We start from the raw sequence: 15,936 nt of genomic DNA, 5'->3' as shown, positions 1-15,936 counted from the left end.
TTTATTATAGCCTACCTATTTTATTGTATTGCATTGCAACTTTGTTAATGGGGCTAACTGCGTTACTGGATGGGAGAGCACAAATTCATTGATTGAATGATGCAGGCACACACACACACACACACACACACACACACACACACACACACACACACACACACACACACACACACACGACACGCACATAAACACACGCGCGCGCAGGGCAGTGAACAAATGCCTCGGTGGAGCTTCCAATGACCGTATATCTGACAGGATTATTATTGCCGCCTAAAGGTGGAGCAAAAAAATTGTGAAGGTTTGTTGGGAGTGTAATCCTTTGAGCTCTCGGGAAGACAGAGCGGGAGGGATATCGCAATGTGCAACTCTTTGCTCTGGGATTTGGCGAATTTTGCAGCGCAGGAGCCGACGGGCTGAAGAGCATTTCCCCCCACAGCAATGGGACGTTTTGTCCAGACAATTTGATGGAAATACTGGAAACAGAGCTGCCCATCCTCAGGAAAACACAACGATGGTGCACAAACTTCTGCTGCCCATCGGTAAGTTTGCAGCTTTAGACATGTTGCGGAATGGAGCCTATATATGGTGTGTGCATCTGGCAGATATTCTAACAATATTCTGTGTGGTGTTTTGGGGGTTTTCATCATCAGTTAATGGTTTCAAAAAGCATTCTCTTTCTTCTCCTTTTTCTTTAAAGTTGATCTAATTCCTGTGAAAAGACCGATTTTTTCCCCCCCTTTTTCTTTTATTGATTATTTTCAATCTTCTCTCTCAGCTTTAGCAGCAAGCCTCATCTCACCTGGGCTGTCAGGTGCCTCAGTTACCAAGAAAAGAGCTCAAGGTATCACATCACTGTTCATTCTTCACCATATTCTATCAACAGTTTGTTGTGTTACCTCCAATAACCCATCAATAGAGAACAGTGCTAAAAAAGTCAAATGGATGGCTTTTATAGATAGGTCATTTGGATTTTTATCTAACACAGCTTGTGGCAGGGCTGACTTTGAAAACCAAGATGACTAAAATCAAATGTGCTTCAAGACAATATTGTCGTTGATTAATGTTTTAGTTTGACCAACAGAAAATAAACTGGCAGCTGTGTTTCTTTTTTCAAATAAATCAAACTATGAAATAATGCATTAAGAGGAACTGTTTTTTTATTTTAGACTTCCCAAATCGGTAGGTTTACTGTGTTTATTTTAAATAGCATGCCTGTGTACAGAGCCTCAGCTGTGTGTATTGACACTGGATTTTTTTCAGCACACACACACGCACGCATGCACACACACACACACACACACACACACACACACACACACACACACACACACACAGTACTGGCAGTTGATCGTAAGGGGATATTCACTAATTTTGACAAAAAAGTGATTCTGAAAATGTAGCATTCTCCAGAATCACTGTCTGCTCCTTTAACTGTTTGATTGGAATTCAAACTTCCCAGAGAGGTTTGATTCACTGTCTCTAAACAAACAGTGAGAGTAAACAAGCCACCTTCCACTTTAAATTGCTTGTTTGGGACATTTTGAAAAGCAATAAGTGACAATACAAACTCGCGGAGGAGTTTGACTTCATTCCTCTTGTCGGTCCATCTTGTCTTCCAGTCAAGAACAATTCAGGCGTGAAACCAGCTGGGCAGTGTGGGACCTGGGTCAAAGAGCCTGACGGGGGTTCTTTCACCTCACCCAACTACCCTGAGAGATACCCGCCTGAGAGGGAATGTGCCTATATCATAGAAGGTGAGGCTTTCTACCTTTTCTTTTAGTAGCCTCTCTCACCCCCTCTTCTGCCCAAATCTCACCTTTCTTTACCTCCTCTTCCTCCTTTCCAGCGGCCCCCCGACAGTGCATCGAGCTGTTCTTCGATGACAATTTCTCCTTAGAGCCGTCCTGGGAGTGTAAGTTTGACCATATCGAGGTGCGCGACGGGCCCTTTGCTTTTTCGCACATCATCGGTCGCTATTGTGGGCAGGAGAGCCCGGAATATATCCGCTCCAGCGGCAGGTACCTGTACATCAAGTTCATGGCCGACGGTGAACTGGAGGCCACAGGTTTCTCCGCCCGCTATAACTTCACAAAAGGTGAGTCGTTTACAAAGTAAGACCAGACTTAAAGCTGCACTAACCAAATGATCTAACTGAAGTATCACCCGGCTGCGAAGGTCTCCTCAGTTCTAAGAAGAATGTTAGCTTCTTAGAGCACACTCACACACTAGGACCAGTTGCCCCATACCTTGCCAGGCAGGAATGTCCCCCCTCCCCAGTCCCCCGCTGGCCTGCACTCACACTGCACTGAGCTAAATACACTGTTAGATGGTACACTGGTACATGTCTTCTACAACCACACATGTTTGAAACAACCCCATTGAGATGTCATCAAGGGTGTAGTAGTGAGGCCTTGGGTTGTTTAGAATATCTAAAGTCTAGAAATATGGTGGTAGTGAAGAGGAGTGTACTGAATGGATGCTGTGGAGAAGGATTATGATCAATGTAGGGTTAGAGGGGAATGGGGTGGAGTTTCCATCAATCAAATTAGAATGACATCTGACAGAGAAGAGATGACTGTTTTAAAATGATAACAGCAATGCCATGATTGGCTCATGATAGGCATGGGGAATATGATAGGCATGTTTAGGATTAGGCTCAAGGAGTGAAATGTATTTAGTCTGTATCTTAACGAAACCGCTACAAGTTACTGATGAAAAAAATTATTTTCTCGGGCAATGCTATGGTTAAAGTTTGGTCAGGTTTAGAAATAACACACCATTACCTGGTAAGGATTAGGGATGGAACATGTTTGAGGTTAAAATGATTGTGTTATGGTAAGGAGGAGCTCGGGATTCCTGATATTCATGGGGGATATTGAGGTGTAGGCATAGCGGGGAAGGGTTGCAGTTCAGTTGGGCTGAGAACATCATCGCTGCTCTGGGCAGATGATGTGGTCCTGAACACACCATCGGTCTGTGACCCTCAGCTCTCACTGGATCGGTTCACAGCCGAGTGCTAAGCGGTTGGGATGAGGATCAGCACCTCTACATGATGGTGGTTCTCAGCAGGAAATAGGGTTTTCTTAGGATGTGGTCTCCCTTAGAGATAGGGTGAGAAGTTCAGTAATTTTTGAGGAACTACGAGTAGAGCTGCTACCCGTATGTAGAAAGGAGTCAGTTGAGGTGGTTTAGGCATCTGGTACGGATGCCCCTTGTAGGCCTTTCACACCGCCGCAAAATCGGAGCTAGTTCTGGGCTTGTTCGGAGTTAGAGCCAGTGTTTTGGTTTCACACCGCCAGAGAGCCTGCTCCGGGCCGTAAAAACCGGGGGAACTCATACCCCAGGATTGAGCAGGGTTTGATAAGAACTGCTTGCGCGAACGGTTGGGGGAGGGATTATCCTGACCAACCAGAGCAACTCAAACCTCATGCCCGCCATATTTAAAAACACCGCTACTACGAGACGTAAACATAACATAATTACCGAACGTAGCGATCAAATTGACCGGCGAGAATACGCTGTATGGGTCCTGTTTGCTTAAGAAAGCAAAGCGAGAGCCAACAAGTGTAAAAATAAGACGTATTCGCCGCTGTTGTTGTGCTTAAAGCTAGCGGTAGCTTTAGCGTTAGCCACAAGAGCAGCGGCGTCGGGTGACGTACACACACGTTTACAGTGACGTCATGACGTTGCTCTCTTGCCGGCTCCATGGCTGTCTCCGGTCGATGTGAAACCAACCGGTTCATAACTGGGATAAGGCTGTAACCAGTTTTGAACTGACCCCAACACCAGCCTGGAACTGACTCTTGGTTCATTTTGGTGTGAAAGGCCTATTGGACACCTTTCAGCTGGGGGGAGGCACCAGGGAAGACCCAGGACCAGGTGGAGAGATTATATCTCCATACTGACCTGGGAACACCTTGGGATCCCCCAGTCAGAGCTGGTTGATGTGGCCGGGGAAAGGGAAGTGTGGTTGGAAACAAACAGCGGTAGTTCTTGTAAAACCCTGACCTGACTTCCCCTCTACGTTGCTCTGCAACAAAGTCACATACACCTGTCATATCGGTATATGCTATAACGATGCTATAACGACTTTACATGGTTTAGGATTTCTGCCATATTGTTGTCCTTGTATCATACCAGCTGCAGCTCTGTCTGGCTGGGGAGGGATGATGTTCAGGGTATTACTTCGGCACTAAGCCTTCTACTCCTTTCCTTGGCACTGTCTCCAAATCCCCCAGCCTGCTGTGAGTTTGACATTGTTCCCTGCCGCATGCCAAAACTGGCTATACCTCCTTTACACAGTCTCTTCCTTTTGCCTGGTCATATAAGTCCAATTGAAACACAAATTTTCACGCTGTACACTGGACACTCGTATATACAGTGCCACAATGTTACACGCGCTTTGAATAAGATCAATGGCACCAAGAAACCCCCTAAGCCTTAAACCACATTAAAGAATGTGGTGCATGCTGATGTTTTATCTGTGCAAGTGATGCCTGAAAGTTATATATTGCATCTTTAATAGTAGCCTGGCAGCATGCTTCTGGGAATGTACCCTCATTTCCATTTGTAGTGCAGGCACACCAACTGCAGCTGACACGGAAAGAGGAGGGGAGCATTTATTCAGACATGCACACACACAGACACACAGACACACAGACACACAGACACACACACACACACACACACACACACACACACACACACACACACACACACACACACACACACACACACACTTGTTCACTGAGTCGCACACACACCAGTTAATGAAAGCATGTCTTCAGGGGAATACTGCTTGTCAGCTCTGAGCCGCAGTAGCAGCTTAAGGGAGTCCAAAGCAGAGGCTTTATTACCATCAGATTTTATAGGGCACCTACACGGACATGGGGCAAAGATTAAGCTGCATCCTTCTGTCCAGCCAGAAATCTCGCTCTTCTTTTCTTCCTTTCTTTGTCCTTTCTTTCTTTCTTTCTTCCATTCTTGACACGAATGAGCCTCTGTATTGTATACTTATATTCTGCGAGGGATGTTTCAGTTTTAGACTACAGTCCTGTGAGTCTGTCCCACACTATAGTTTTAAAGTTGCTGGGCGGCTGAGGTTGTTTGCACAGCGCTTTTTCCTTAAAAAAAAAAGAAAAAAATAGCTATGCCTACCAGAAGTTGATTATAGGCAGATCAGGATAATCTGATTTTGGTCTCGTTTACAACAAACATAATGAATGAGTCTTCCATGCCAAATGCTAAACTCCTGTCTAATTCCACTCATCACTGATGGCAGGACATCATTCATTTGTCCACATGCACAGGCTCCTACAGACATTTATTAAAAAAACAGCAGTATTTTGGACTAGATTATATTGTGTGTAACACACAATTTAAAATGTAATAATAATAGGAGAGGATTCACATGAACCACTCTATATCTTGCTTTATCATCCCTCCTTTAAATTTTTTTTCTCGCATTATAGGTATAAAGCCTTTGGAAATGCACTGTTGCATCACACACACACACACACACACACACACACACACACACACACACACACACACACACACACACACACTCACATAAACTCAAAGGCATACGAATGAATGTAAATAATCTGGCGAGTTGAGGCAGGGCTAAGAAACATGAGAGGATTAATAAATAATGAGATCTTGTTGATTTGAGTCCATCACCTGCTCTCCTTACATCACAGCAGCTAACCAATGAGTCCCGTTAGCAATGATACAAATAATTTAAGGTGTAATTATGGTTTCAAAAAAATACTTTATACAACAAGGTCCCCACTCACTGCTTCAATTCAAACACATTTTTCCTGTATATGGTAAAAACTAATCTGTCTCGAACTAAGCCTGTATATCTGGATTAATAATCCACCTAGCAAGTAGAATCATCAGCACAAAGGTTTAAATCACAATTTCTCTTCCCTTTCTTTTTCGTTCTAAGTGTTTAGGAGAAGTTAAATGAGGCCAGACGCAATGTGCTGGTACATGGATTATCTAAGCTTTGTCCAGCTGTGTTTTTATTCAGTTTTTTTGTTTTTGTTTTTTTTACAATACAGTATCTTTAATGTTGTCATTATTCATGCTCTGGAATTTAATTTAATTTTTCTTTCTCTTTGTACCGGATTTTGTTTTTAATCTCTACCCTCTTCCCAGACAGAATAGTTTGAAGCGAATATGGCACGCACACATTTGAACTTAGGTGAACTGGGGTTGCAGGGAAAGATTCTGTCGAAAAATAAGTATGATTTGATTAAAAAAAAAATATATATATATATATATATATATATATAGACGCTTCCACGGTACAAGTAAGCAGTTAAGAAGAAGGAGTCACACTTTACTAAATTGCTAGGGCAGATTGAGTAACATCTCATCACGTTTTTTGGCATTTCATAATGGTAAGCAGGCCCGGTTGATTCTAAATTTGCATCAAGATGCCAACTGGAAAATATCTCAGTGACTTTAAAGAGGGTTCATTGATGGTGCACAGATGACAAGAGTGTATAAGTAACAAACACTGGTTAGGCTTTCAATAGTAACAAGTGTGACATGCATTTAGATCTATGGGAAACACTTCAGTTACATGCTGCGGACTATTGAATAACTATAGTAGATTACGGACTGACGTGTGAGACAGCACTCTCTCCACCACCATCTCTTGGAAGAATGGTGTTCATCCACTCTAAATTCCAGAGATTAATGCCAAGGCGGATTGATGCTGCACCACAGTATTATGTTAGCCTGGCACCGCCCACCTACCTACTTCCGCTCAATTTTAATTTCACTTCAGTAGTCAGTCTGGGGCTGCGGTATATTCATGTGTTGCTGCTAAGCCAGATTTTTGGCGGTCCAATCAGCGAACAGAGGGAGTGGCTGAGAAAGATGACTTCGAGGTCGTGCAGCAGTTTCAGTTGTAGTCAGAGGAGGACCAGGAAGACAATGGATAAGGGTACAAGAGAAGCTATTCAGTCAATTGAGCAGTTCCAGACCTTCTGTACAAATGAAATGAAGTACGATGGTCTGGTAGGACCAGGCTAGTATAATGTAGGCGTAACGAGCATTTTTACATATTTGTGTGAGGCTGATCTGTTGTTTATTTATGTCACAGGGACCAATTAGGACAACATAGCAAATGTAAATTTCAGGTTTGTCATAGTCAAAAACTCCAGTCTTGTTCTTACCATCTTTCAACACAATTCAATGTCTCTATGTGAACACATTTCAACAACATCCACTTTTGTACCATTAGCAGTTTTAAACAACATCCGGGGTTCGGATCTGTTTTAAAAAAAAAAGAACACACTTGGAACTTTAAAAGTTTGCAATCGTTTCAATGCGGGACCCATACTCCATCCTGAAGCCCATTTTGAAAAACTTGAAACATTTCTTCACAGATTTGAGTAAATGTTGCAAATGTTTTTTTTCTAAAAATATCATCTTATCCTTTAAGATCCTGCGTTCAAAGGACTTGGGGAGCTGCCACTTCTACCATGTGAGTATTTAGCATGATGTAAGACCTGCTGCATCATTGCTCACTATGAAAAACATATTCGTAGATGATTACCCGAAGGTCTAATATTGCCTTATCAAAACTCCTGGACTCTGTTTTTCACTCTGCTTTAAGGTTCATCACAGGAGATGCTTATGACACACACCATTGTCTTTTATATGAAAAGGTTGGGTGGTCCTCCCTTAAAGAGAGACGTGACGCACATTGGCATATTTTAATTTACAAAGCCTTGACCGGGAAGCTTCCTCGTTACTTAACTGAATTGCTGCAAATCTCAGATGGGCTTTATCAGACCCGCTCCACTGACATGCTTATGCTTTATGTCCCACAAGCCCGGTCTGAGCTAGGAAAGACAGCTTTTAGCTTCAGTGCCCCTGACTCCTGGAACAACTTACAGCAACAAATTAAACTAAATAACTTCATATCCTTTAACCAATTTAAACAAACTATTTTAAATCTGCCAAACTCTACCTGTAACTGTTTTAATTAGGCTATATTGTACTCTCACCCATTTAATTTTAATTGCTACCACTTAATTTCACCACTGTGTAAATGTTTCAATTGTTTTTCTCTTCACCTGTTGTTGTGTATTTGATGTATTTGCGTTGAATATTGTTAATGTATTGTTGTTTTTCCTTTGAATTTGTTTGAACTCGACGTCATTGAAAATGAGGGTCACCCCTCAATTGGTCTCTCGAGGATAAATAAAAGTTAAATGAAAAAAAAAAAATGAAAAATCATCTTTATACAATTTCACTGCTAGTTACATTTCCAGCTAGCATCACCTTAACACAAACATGTTGTCATGTGCAGATTGTGATTTTGAGCTAAGCGGTCCGGACGGCTATGTAGAATCAGCTCAGATTACCTCAGAGAACCGGGCGCTGCCGACTGAGGCTGTGGACTGCAGGTGGTACATCAAGGCTCCACCAAAATCTACGGTCTGTATATGTCAATGCGTTACATGTAGGCCCTATTTGTCTGTCAGTAGTGGTTGTGGCACATACAGTGTTTCTGTATAAAATGAATTTGATTTTCAGGGGATTTGACCAAAATCTACCATATCATCTGAGGACTTCCAATACAACCATTATTTAGAGAACTCTGCCAGAATAATTGCCAGACGTTTTTGCCCTTCTCACATACACTTAGCTATCTTTTCTACAGCGTTAGGAATTTATAAAAAAAACTGAATAATTCTGTATGTGCTTTATCATGTGCATATTTTATAAATAAACCTTGTTACATTCACTGAAAAGTAGCCTACAGTAATTCCCTTCTGAGGTGTAGTAGAGTAGAACTATAGAGCATGATGCAATCTGTATATTAAAGTAAAGTAAAAGTACCTCATTAATGTACTAAGGAACAGCGGTTGAGTGAATGTACTGTTCTTAGTCCCATTGCACCACAGTTAGTGTTAGCGCTGTCAGCCATATGAATCTGCAGATGAAATAATCTGTATAGAGACTCAAGCTTTGACCCTAACCCTACAGATCTACCTGCGTTTTCTGGAGTATGAGATGCACCACTCCAACGAGTGCAAGCGCAACTTCGTGGCCATCTACGACGGCAGCAGTTCGGTGGAGCACCTGAAGAACAAGTACTGCTCCACGGTGGCTAACGACGCCATGCTAACGTCCAACGTGGGCGTGGTGAGGCTGTGGGCCGACGAAGGGAGCAGGAAGAGCAGGGTCAGGATGCTCTTCACCATCTTCGCTCCACGTAGGTCAATGGCTCTCTCAAGTTCGAGTTCAAAAACAACTTTATTTATAAACTACAATGTACACATAGACAACAGACAGGACCCACAGGAGTATGTCAGAGAGAACACAATGGGCAGTTCAACATTTAAAAAAACAATGATCCAAATAAATAAATATGGTTGAGACAATGATATACAAGCGATACAAACTGTCACAAATGTTCATTTCCAAAGGCTACTGTCGAGGTTTAAAAGCCTTGACAGCGGACGGAATTAAAAAGACTTTGAGTAGCGGTTTGTTTTCCTAGTAGTGGTGCTACAAAGCGCCCGGCCTGGAGGCATTCATCTGAATTCTGGAGAGAGAGGACGTGGACGTTTTGGTCAACTATCGTTTCCACTGAGAAGCAGTTGGTATAGCGCTGCAAGGTTTGGTACGGAATGGTAAACCTACATCTGGCTTGTGTTTCCACTGCACACAGATCCATTACTTGTAGGCTACTTGGGTTGTGTCAGTGTAAATACAGACTAGGGATCAGAGCCACTGAACGGCGCTATGTTACTATGGTGACATCATAGCAGCGGTGCCACAGTGTAGCCCGCTGATTAATTCAATGAAGCGGAAAGACGCCACACAATAAACGGGTGGTGTGTAGTTACACCTCCCTGGCATGGAACCCTAACGAACGGGTGACAAAGATAGGTATGCTTATTTTGTTCGCTTATTTTGGTACCCTTTCCAACTTTTTACAATGGGAATAAATAAATGTCTGCAGAGCTGCACCACACCAAACCGCACCACTCAGTGGAAACGAGGCTCATGTGAGAGGGTGCTATCACGTCAGAAAATTGAAATACTGCTTCTCCAAAGTGTGTTTTGGTTACCTATTTATATTTATCACTCACAATGTTCTTGAAAAGAGCTAGCAGAGTTAAGGAAAGGGATTTATTAATTGTGTTGATGGATGCAAAAATGTCACCCGAAAGTCAGTGCCTTTTTATAGATTTTTTCTAAATATTGAATGTTTGTTTGTTTGTTTTCAAGCCTTACTGTGGAAGCACGCCATGACTCTTTGCCTTTTTGTTTGTTCAGCTCCGTGTGAGGCAGACACCTTCTTCTGCCACAGCAACATGTGCATCAACACCACCCTAGTCTGCAACGGGATCCAGAACTGCGCCTTCCCATGGGACGAGAACCACTGCAAAGGTATACTGTAGGCACACTGAAACGCAGGCTGAAATGAAACTCACCACCGGCCATATATGGGGCCCATGTATCATTCTTTTTCCATGTTGTCACCCCAACCAGAGAAGAGGAAAGCCAGTATCCTGGACTCGCTGGATAGCACCAACCTCGCCATCATCGGAGTCACGTGTGGCACGGTCGTCATCCTGCTCGCCATCTCCTGCGTTATCCAGGTCAAACAGCCTCGCAAGAAATACATCATCCGCAGGTGAAGCTCTTTCAGTTAACTTGAGACAGAGAATATGCTGCAATTCAGGTCACCTATAATGCAAAATGCACTTTTTTTATGGTTTTCAACTTTAATATGGCTGGTGGTGGTGGGCCCATAATCCAACATCCGATCGTCCTCTATTTTACTGCCAATGACCTGGCAGTTAGATAGACGATGATTACGGGGTTATGCGGGGTTTAAAGAGACAGGGTCTAAAGCGGAGCGTTTCAGACAGAGGATGAGAAGCGGAGATTCAGCAATGACACTGTGATAAATATAAAGGGTGTGTTGTACCCTACACCATGAAAACAGTTTATAGTAGAAACCCAAATAAAAATATTTGAAACTGAAAAATAGCATAATCCTTCAAAGCTTCAAAAGTGTTCTTAAAGTTTCTTTGATAAAAACATCCAGGGAAAGGCTCGACATCAGCCTTCTGAGGCTGGTGTAACCAGTTCATATGTGGTTCATTACAACATGGTGCTACACAGAAAAAGATACAATTTCTTTAGCTGATATTTGGTGATTTGGTCAAATTTAAACAATTACTTTTAAACTTGAATAGCATAGAGTCGTGTTTAACATATGAGCAGAATCATTCTTGCGTCTCCTTAACTCCTCCTCCACAGGGACGACTTTGACCCGGCCCTGCTGCACCCCGGGTTCGACCCCCCTCACTACGAGCTGTGCACGCTGCGGCGAGACCCGTCCGGCGACCTGACCGACGCCGCCATGGCCGAGGACTATGAGAAGTTCCACAAGCTCCGGCGCTCCTCCTCCAAGTGCATCCGAGAACACCACTGCGGCTCCCAGCACGGGAGTGTGCACGGCAGCCGCACCAACCTCAACGCCAGGGACCCCGATAGCGCCGACGGTGGAGGGCCGTCCCTGCCGCTACTGATGGCTAACCAGCACCACAGCAACAACACAGCCACCATTCCAGCCGGCCGGAGGAGCATCCTGGTGATGAAGCACAGCTATTCTCAGGACGGGGCCGAGGGCTACAGGCCAGCCGAGGACGAGGAGGAGGAGGAGGACGATGATGAATTGATGGTGCACTACGGGCCCACCAACAGCAGCCAGTACAACCACACGCAACACCATCAAATCCCCTACGGCAACTCAACGCTGAACCACGCAGTCCACCGCACACTGTCCAATGACTTTTAATATGGGATTATTATTATGGATTTATGGGAATATGGTGGATAAAGAGTTAATATCCTCACTTCTCCAGCTGTTGAGGTTATTAAAAACATCTGGGTTTTTAAACTGCTTTTTTAAAATAAGGTTTGATGTATGAAAAATGAAATGCTGCTCATCCCAGCTCTTGTGAGTGTTTCTTGGTCTCTCACGTTTCAAATGAAATAAAGGTTTTACACTGTATGCGTCAGGAGCTAAAGGTGGAGTCAGCGATTCTGGAGAAAAGTTGTTCAATGTCACTTTTTGGCGAAATCAGTGAATATCTCCTCACGATCCGCTAGTAGGAAGAAATAAAAGATCATGATTTTTACAGGAATGGATTTATAATCACAGGTACTGAAATATGTGGACTGCTATCAATTGATATTTTTTTTATTTGCTTTTCCTTGTTTGGCTCTGGTTTGCAATATATTTATGACATTTATGATGTTTTGTATCTGAGATTATGTGTTGAAGTGTATTCTATAGAGTGGGATATAATGGCAACACTAAAACAAGAAAAGTGTCCCAATCTTTCCTCCAACAGACAAGATGTTTTTTTGTTGTTGGTGGTGAGCATTGGTCCCCAACCAAATAGGAAAAAAAACATTGAACCAGATAGTAAGCAAGGACAGCTGCTTATAAGAAAACACATTAATCATACCTGTATTCAGGACACAAAGAAACACCTTGTGAAAATGATGGCCAGTGGAATTTAAACTTATATATTCTTGCTCTGTGTCTATTCACATTATTTAATTTTTCTTGTGTTGTTTGTTTGTGAGTATTTATTAATGTGGATTTATGTGAATCCATTTTTTTATTTGGTTTGTCTGGCTTTTTTTTTCTCTGGCTTTTTTTCTCTTTAATTATAAGACTTCGTCTTTGTTAATTTATTTCATTAAATATATATTGTTTCCCCTTTGCTTTGCATGGCAGCATGGCATCGTCATTTAATGTGTGGGTGTATTTTCTTTGCGCTTTGTTTATTTACATGATTTCAATTCATATTTTAGCTTATCAATTGGCAACGAAGGCGGAGCGGAACTTTTGTTAGCTTGTCCTTGTGATCCACCCGGACTCGTAAGGGCGCTGCACAGGTCATCTTTGAATAACACATGATAGGTCCATGAATGAATACAGGGACCCTCAAACTTTTTAAAGCGTTTTCGGTGTGTTGAAGTAGCTTGCATTATGATTTTGACTTGGCACCATTAGCAGGTGCCGTTTTCTATAAAATGTCTGACTTTACCGGTGACATTTAGCACGGGTAGCTAACTTTGAGCACCTGTCAGTCACCCATGCTGTTGTTCACGTTTAGCTTGTAAAGTCACGGTCCGTTAATAACGCTGTTGTTCAGCTGCTAGCCATGTCTCAAAACGAGCTTTACCTGGACTCGGCACCAGCGGGGCAGTTGGAGGGCGATGTCGGGCAGGGGAAGAGCAGGAGTAGACTGGGTCTGGTTGTCACGGGGGTGCTGGGGGGCTCGCTGGTCGCCCTGTACGCGGTGGCCGCTCCGTTTGTCACCCCCGCCCTGAGGAAAGTCTGCCTCCCGTTCGTCCCTGCGACCAGCGCTCAGGTGGAGAACGTCCTCACGGTGCTTCGGGCCAGGTCAGGCACGCTGGTGGACATTGGGAGCGGTGATGGAAGGATAGTAAGTGTTGTGGTGTCTGTCTTACTGCATGACTTCAAATTAGTGTTGCTCTCTACACCTACAATACAGGTAACGATGTTGTTGGTCATCTCAGTTGAGCTATGGTATGTAAATGATCTTTCACATGTCCTCGCACTCACTCACCTATCTCCCTGTACTCAATCTACACATAACGTGAAATGTTCTGCAGGATCAAAACTGTTACCAGAGGTGCTTTACATCCAACTGTTGTTGTATCAGGGAAAAAATAATAGAGGTTTAATTATAGTAGGGTTGAAAAACATTGGTAAATGATGTCCATGATTAAATAGATTATCTTGATCACTGTGATATTCTAGCCAAGGAGAGTTCCATATTGACAACATTGATGTAAGGGTGAAGCCAATATGATATTGCAAGATTACGTGTTGGACTCCAGCGTATTTGCCAGCATTTGCTTTGCTGCTATTATGCCGGACAGTAAATATACATTCTTGTTGCTGTGATATGTTCAGGAGCAAAATAGTAGTTAGTGTGGTACTTCACAATCCAAGAAAGATCCTACGCATTATTATATATTTTTAAACCAGAAAATAGATAGTTCTTTACAGGGCCAGAACATGTGTATAAAATATCCTACCTGCTCTTCCGTGCTTTACTTTATCTAACTGCTGTTGATGGTCTCTTTTCCTTCCTCTTGCAGGTGATAGCAGCAGCCAAGCACGGGTTCCAGGCATCGGGCTTTGAGCTGAACCCCTGGCTGGTGTTGTACTCTCGCTACAAGGCCTGGAGAGAGGGAGTCCACCGCGCCACCTCCTTCCAAATCTCTGACCTGTGGAAGGTCAGTCAAACCTGATTAGTACAGCAAAGTGTGTAATAATCGGTTACTCCCTTCTTCTTGTTACACACACCAGGTGTTACTTAAGTGTGAGAAGAATGCAATCATTAAATGTCTTTCCACTATGTCATTGCGACATTTTTTCTGTGACTTTCTCTAGGTCAGCTTTGCGCAGTACTCCAATGTCGTCATTTTTGGAGTCCCTCAAATGGTGAGTTCCTTTCTTTGTCCTACAGCAACTTATCAACACTTTAATTTGTTGTATTTTCCTGAGAAGAATATGTTGTAGCCTATGACACGTGGCAATTTAAGTCACTAAAAACAGTAAAGTAAGATTATTTCGACCTCGAATGTGAGACACTGCAGGTTATAGGTAAAGCATTTAATTTATAGATTTCATTGTAAACCTTTGCCAGTTGATTTCTAACATTGGAATAATTATTTTTCAAATCGTATCATATTGTACAGTAAATACATGTGTGAGTGATGAAAATGAGCCATTCTTAATGAGAAATGGCACAACTCAATTTACATTAAAACATGGCATATAATCCTCTGTTTGAGGCATCTGATCGGTCAGTAGCTGAAGGCTTCTACTGTAGTATCAACACATTGCCTGACATCTGTATATTTGATCTTGCCAAGTAAGTTTTCACACTCCCAAAGTATTACTGCTTATGTCCCCAATCTGCTCTGTCTGTATGTACAGATGGACCAGTTGGAGCTAAAGCTGGCGAGCGAGTTACCGAGCACAGCCAAGGTGGTGGCCTGCCGCTTCCCCTTCCCCACGTGGGTCCCTGAACACACCGCCGGCGAGGGCATAGACACTGTATGGGTGTACGACGCCAAGACATTTAAATCACAACTGCAAAATGGAACCATGAGGAAGACAACACCAGAATGCGAGGACTCGCAAGATCCACACACATAATGCAAATCACACCTTGCAGTCCTGGGATGTTGTCTTTATACAATCAATTTCTTCCCTGGGTTGGACTTGAAATGGATGTGAGAGACTGATGTTCCCTTTTTTTAAATGCACTTATAAATGTGAAGTATTTATAGATAAGTGTCTGAGTTTGAGTGTGAAAAAGTAACTGCTTGACTTGAAAGCCTAAAAGTCAGTTTGTTATCAGCAGGATAATGAGTCTTCTCCATGTCTGCGTACCTGCACACTCTTATGAAGCCGACTGAAATGATTAAAGAAACATTTCATATCTGATGCACGTGATTCCCAGAACCATGAAAGAGATCAAATGGAATGTAAATGGTGATGAAAGGTAGATTCCTAATACGTACTGGCCATTATTTATTAGGCCTGCATAACTTGTTTAAAAAGTTGCATAATTGTTGAATAGGCGACATTATATCCCATCATGTTTTCCAGACAGGCAAAAGTGTTGACTGTGGTTTGGCAAATATAACAACCAGCCTAAGAGAAGATGGTCAATATTATTTTTGTATGGTCTCCCCCGTAGGGTCTCTCCCTACATGAAGCTCCTGCACTGTGTCCTGTTTTAGGCTTGTGTATTCAATAAAAGCAACGTGGAACTGTCCAGCTGGCTGTTTGTTCTCTGGTGCCATCTAGTGGTAAAAATACCACAC

General features: G+C 42.8%; 2 protein-coding genes across 2 annotated transcripts; both read left to right on the top strand.

Annotated features, from left to right (window-relative positions):
* Window positions 1-511: 511 nt before the first annotated feature.
* LOC307255222 (neuropilin and tolloid-like protein 1) lies at window positions 512-11,848 on the top strand (the record flags this gene model as incomplete). Its single annotated transcript, XM_080033872.1, has 10 exons — window positions 512-539; window positions 776-841; window positions 1,620-1,754; window positions 1,847-2,095; window positions 7,463-7,504; window positions 8,336-8,463; window positions 9,016-9,244; window positions 10,315-10,428; window positions 10,531-10,675; window positions 11,308-11,848. The coding sequence occupies 10 exons, from the start codon at window positions 512-514 to the stop codon at window positions 11,846-11,848; spliced, it is 1,677 nt and encodes a 558-aa protein (XP_079889998.1).
* A 1,134-nt stretch (window positions 11,849-12,982) lies between these two features.
* Window positions 12,983-15,887, top strand: atpsckmt (fATP synthase c subunit lysine N-methyltransferase). The gene is made up of 4 exons (XM_080034627.1): window positions 12,983-13,514; window positions 14,197-14,334; window positions 14,492-14,542; window positions 15,041-15,887. The coding sequence occupies exons 1-4, from the start codon at window positions 13,230-13,232 to the stop codon at window positions 15,260-15,262; spliced, it is 696 nt and encodes a 231-aa protein (XP_079890753.1). The 5' UTR covers window positions 12,983-13,229; the 3' UTR covers window positions 15,263-15,887.
* The last annotated feature ends 49 nt before the right edge of the window (window positions 15,888-15,936 follow it).

Source organism: Ammodytes marinus, assembly GCF_949987685.1.
Source record: "Ammodytes marinus genome assembly, chromosome: 9".
NCBI classification, from domain to species: domain Eukaryota; kingdom Metazoa; phylum Chordata; class Actinopteri; order Uranoscopiformes; family Ammodytidae; genus Ammodytes; species Ammodytes marinus.
This window is presented reverse-complemented; position numbering and strand designations above follow the sequence as displayed.

Bases quoted from the DNA above. Each gene is read 5' to 3' on its own strand.
- atpsckmt (XM_080034627.1), top strand. From the start codon at position 13,230: ATGTCTCAAAACGAGCTTTACCTGGACTCGGCACCAGCGGGGCAGTTG. The intron at 13,515-14,196 runs GTAAGTGTTGTG...TTCCTCTTGCAG, and splicing joins GGAGCGGTGATGGAAGGATA to GTGATAGCAGCAGCCAAGCA. The intron at 14,543-15,040 runs GTGAGTTCCTTT...CTGTATGTACAG, and splicing joins TTTTTGGAGTCCCTCAAATG to ATGGACCAGTTGGAGCTAAA.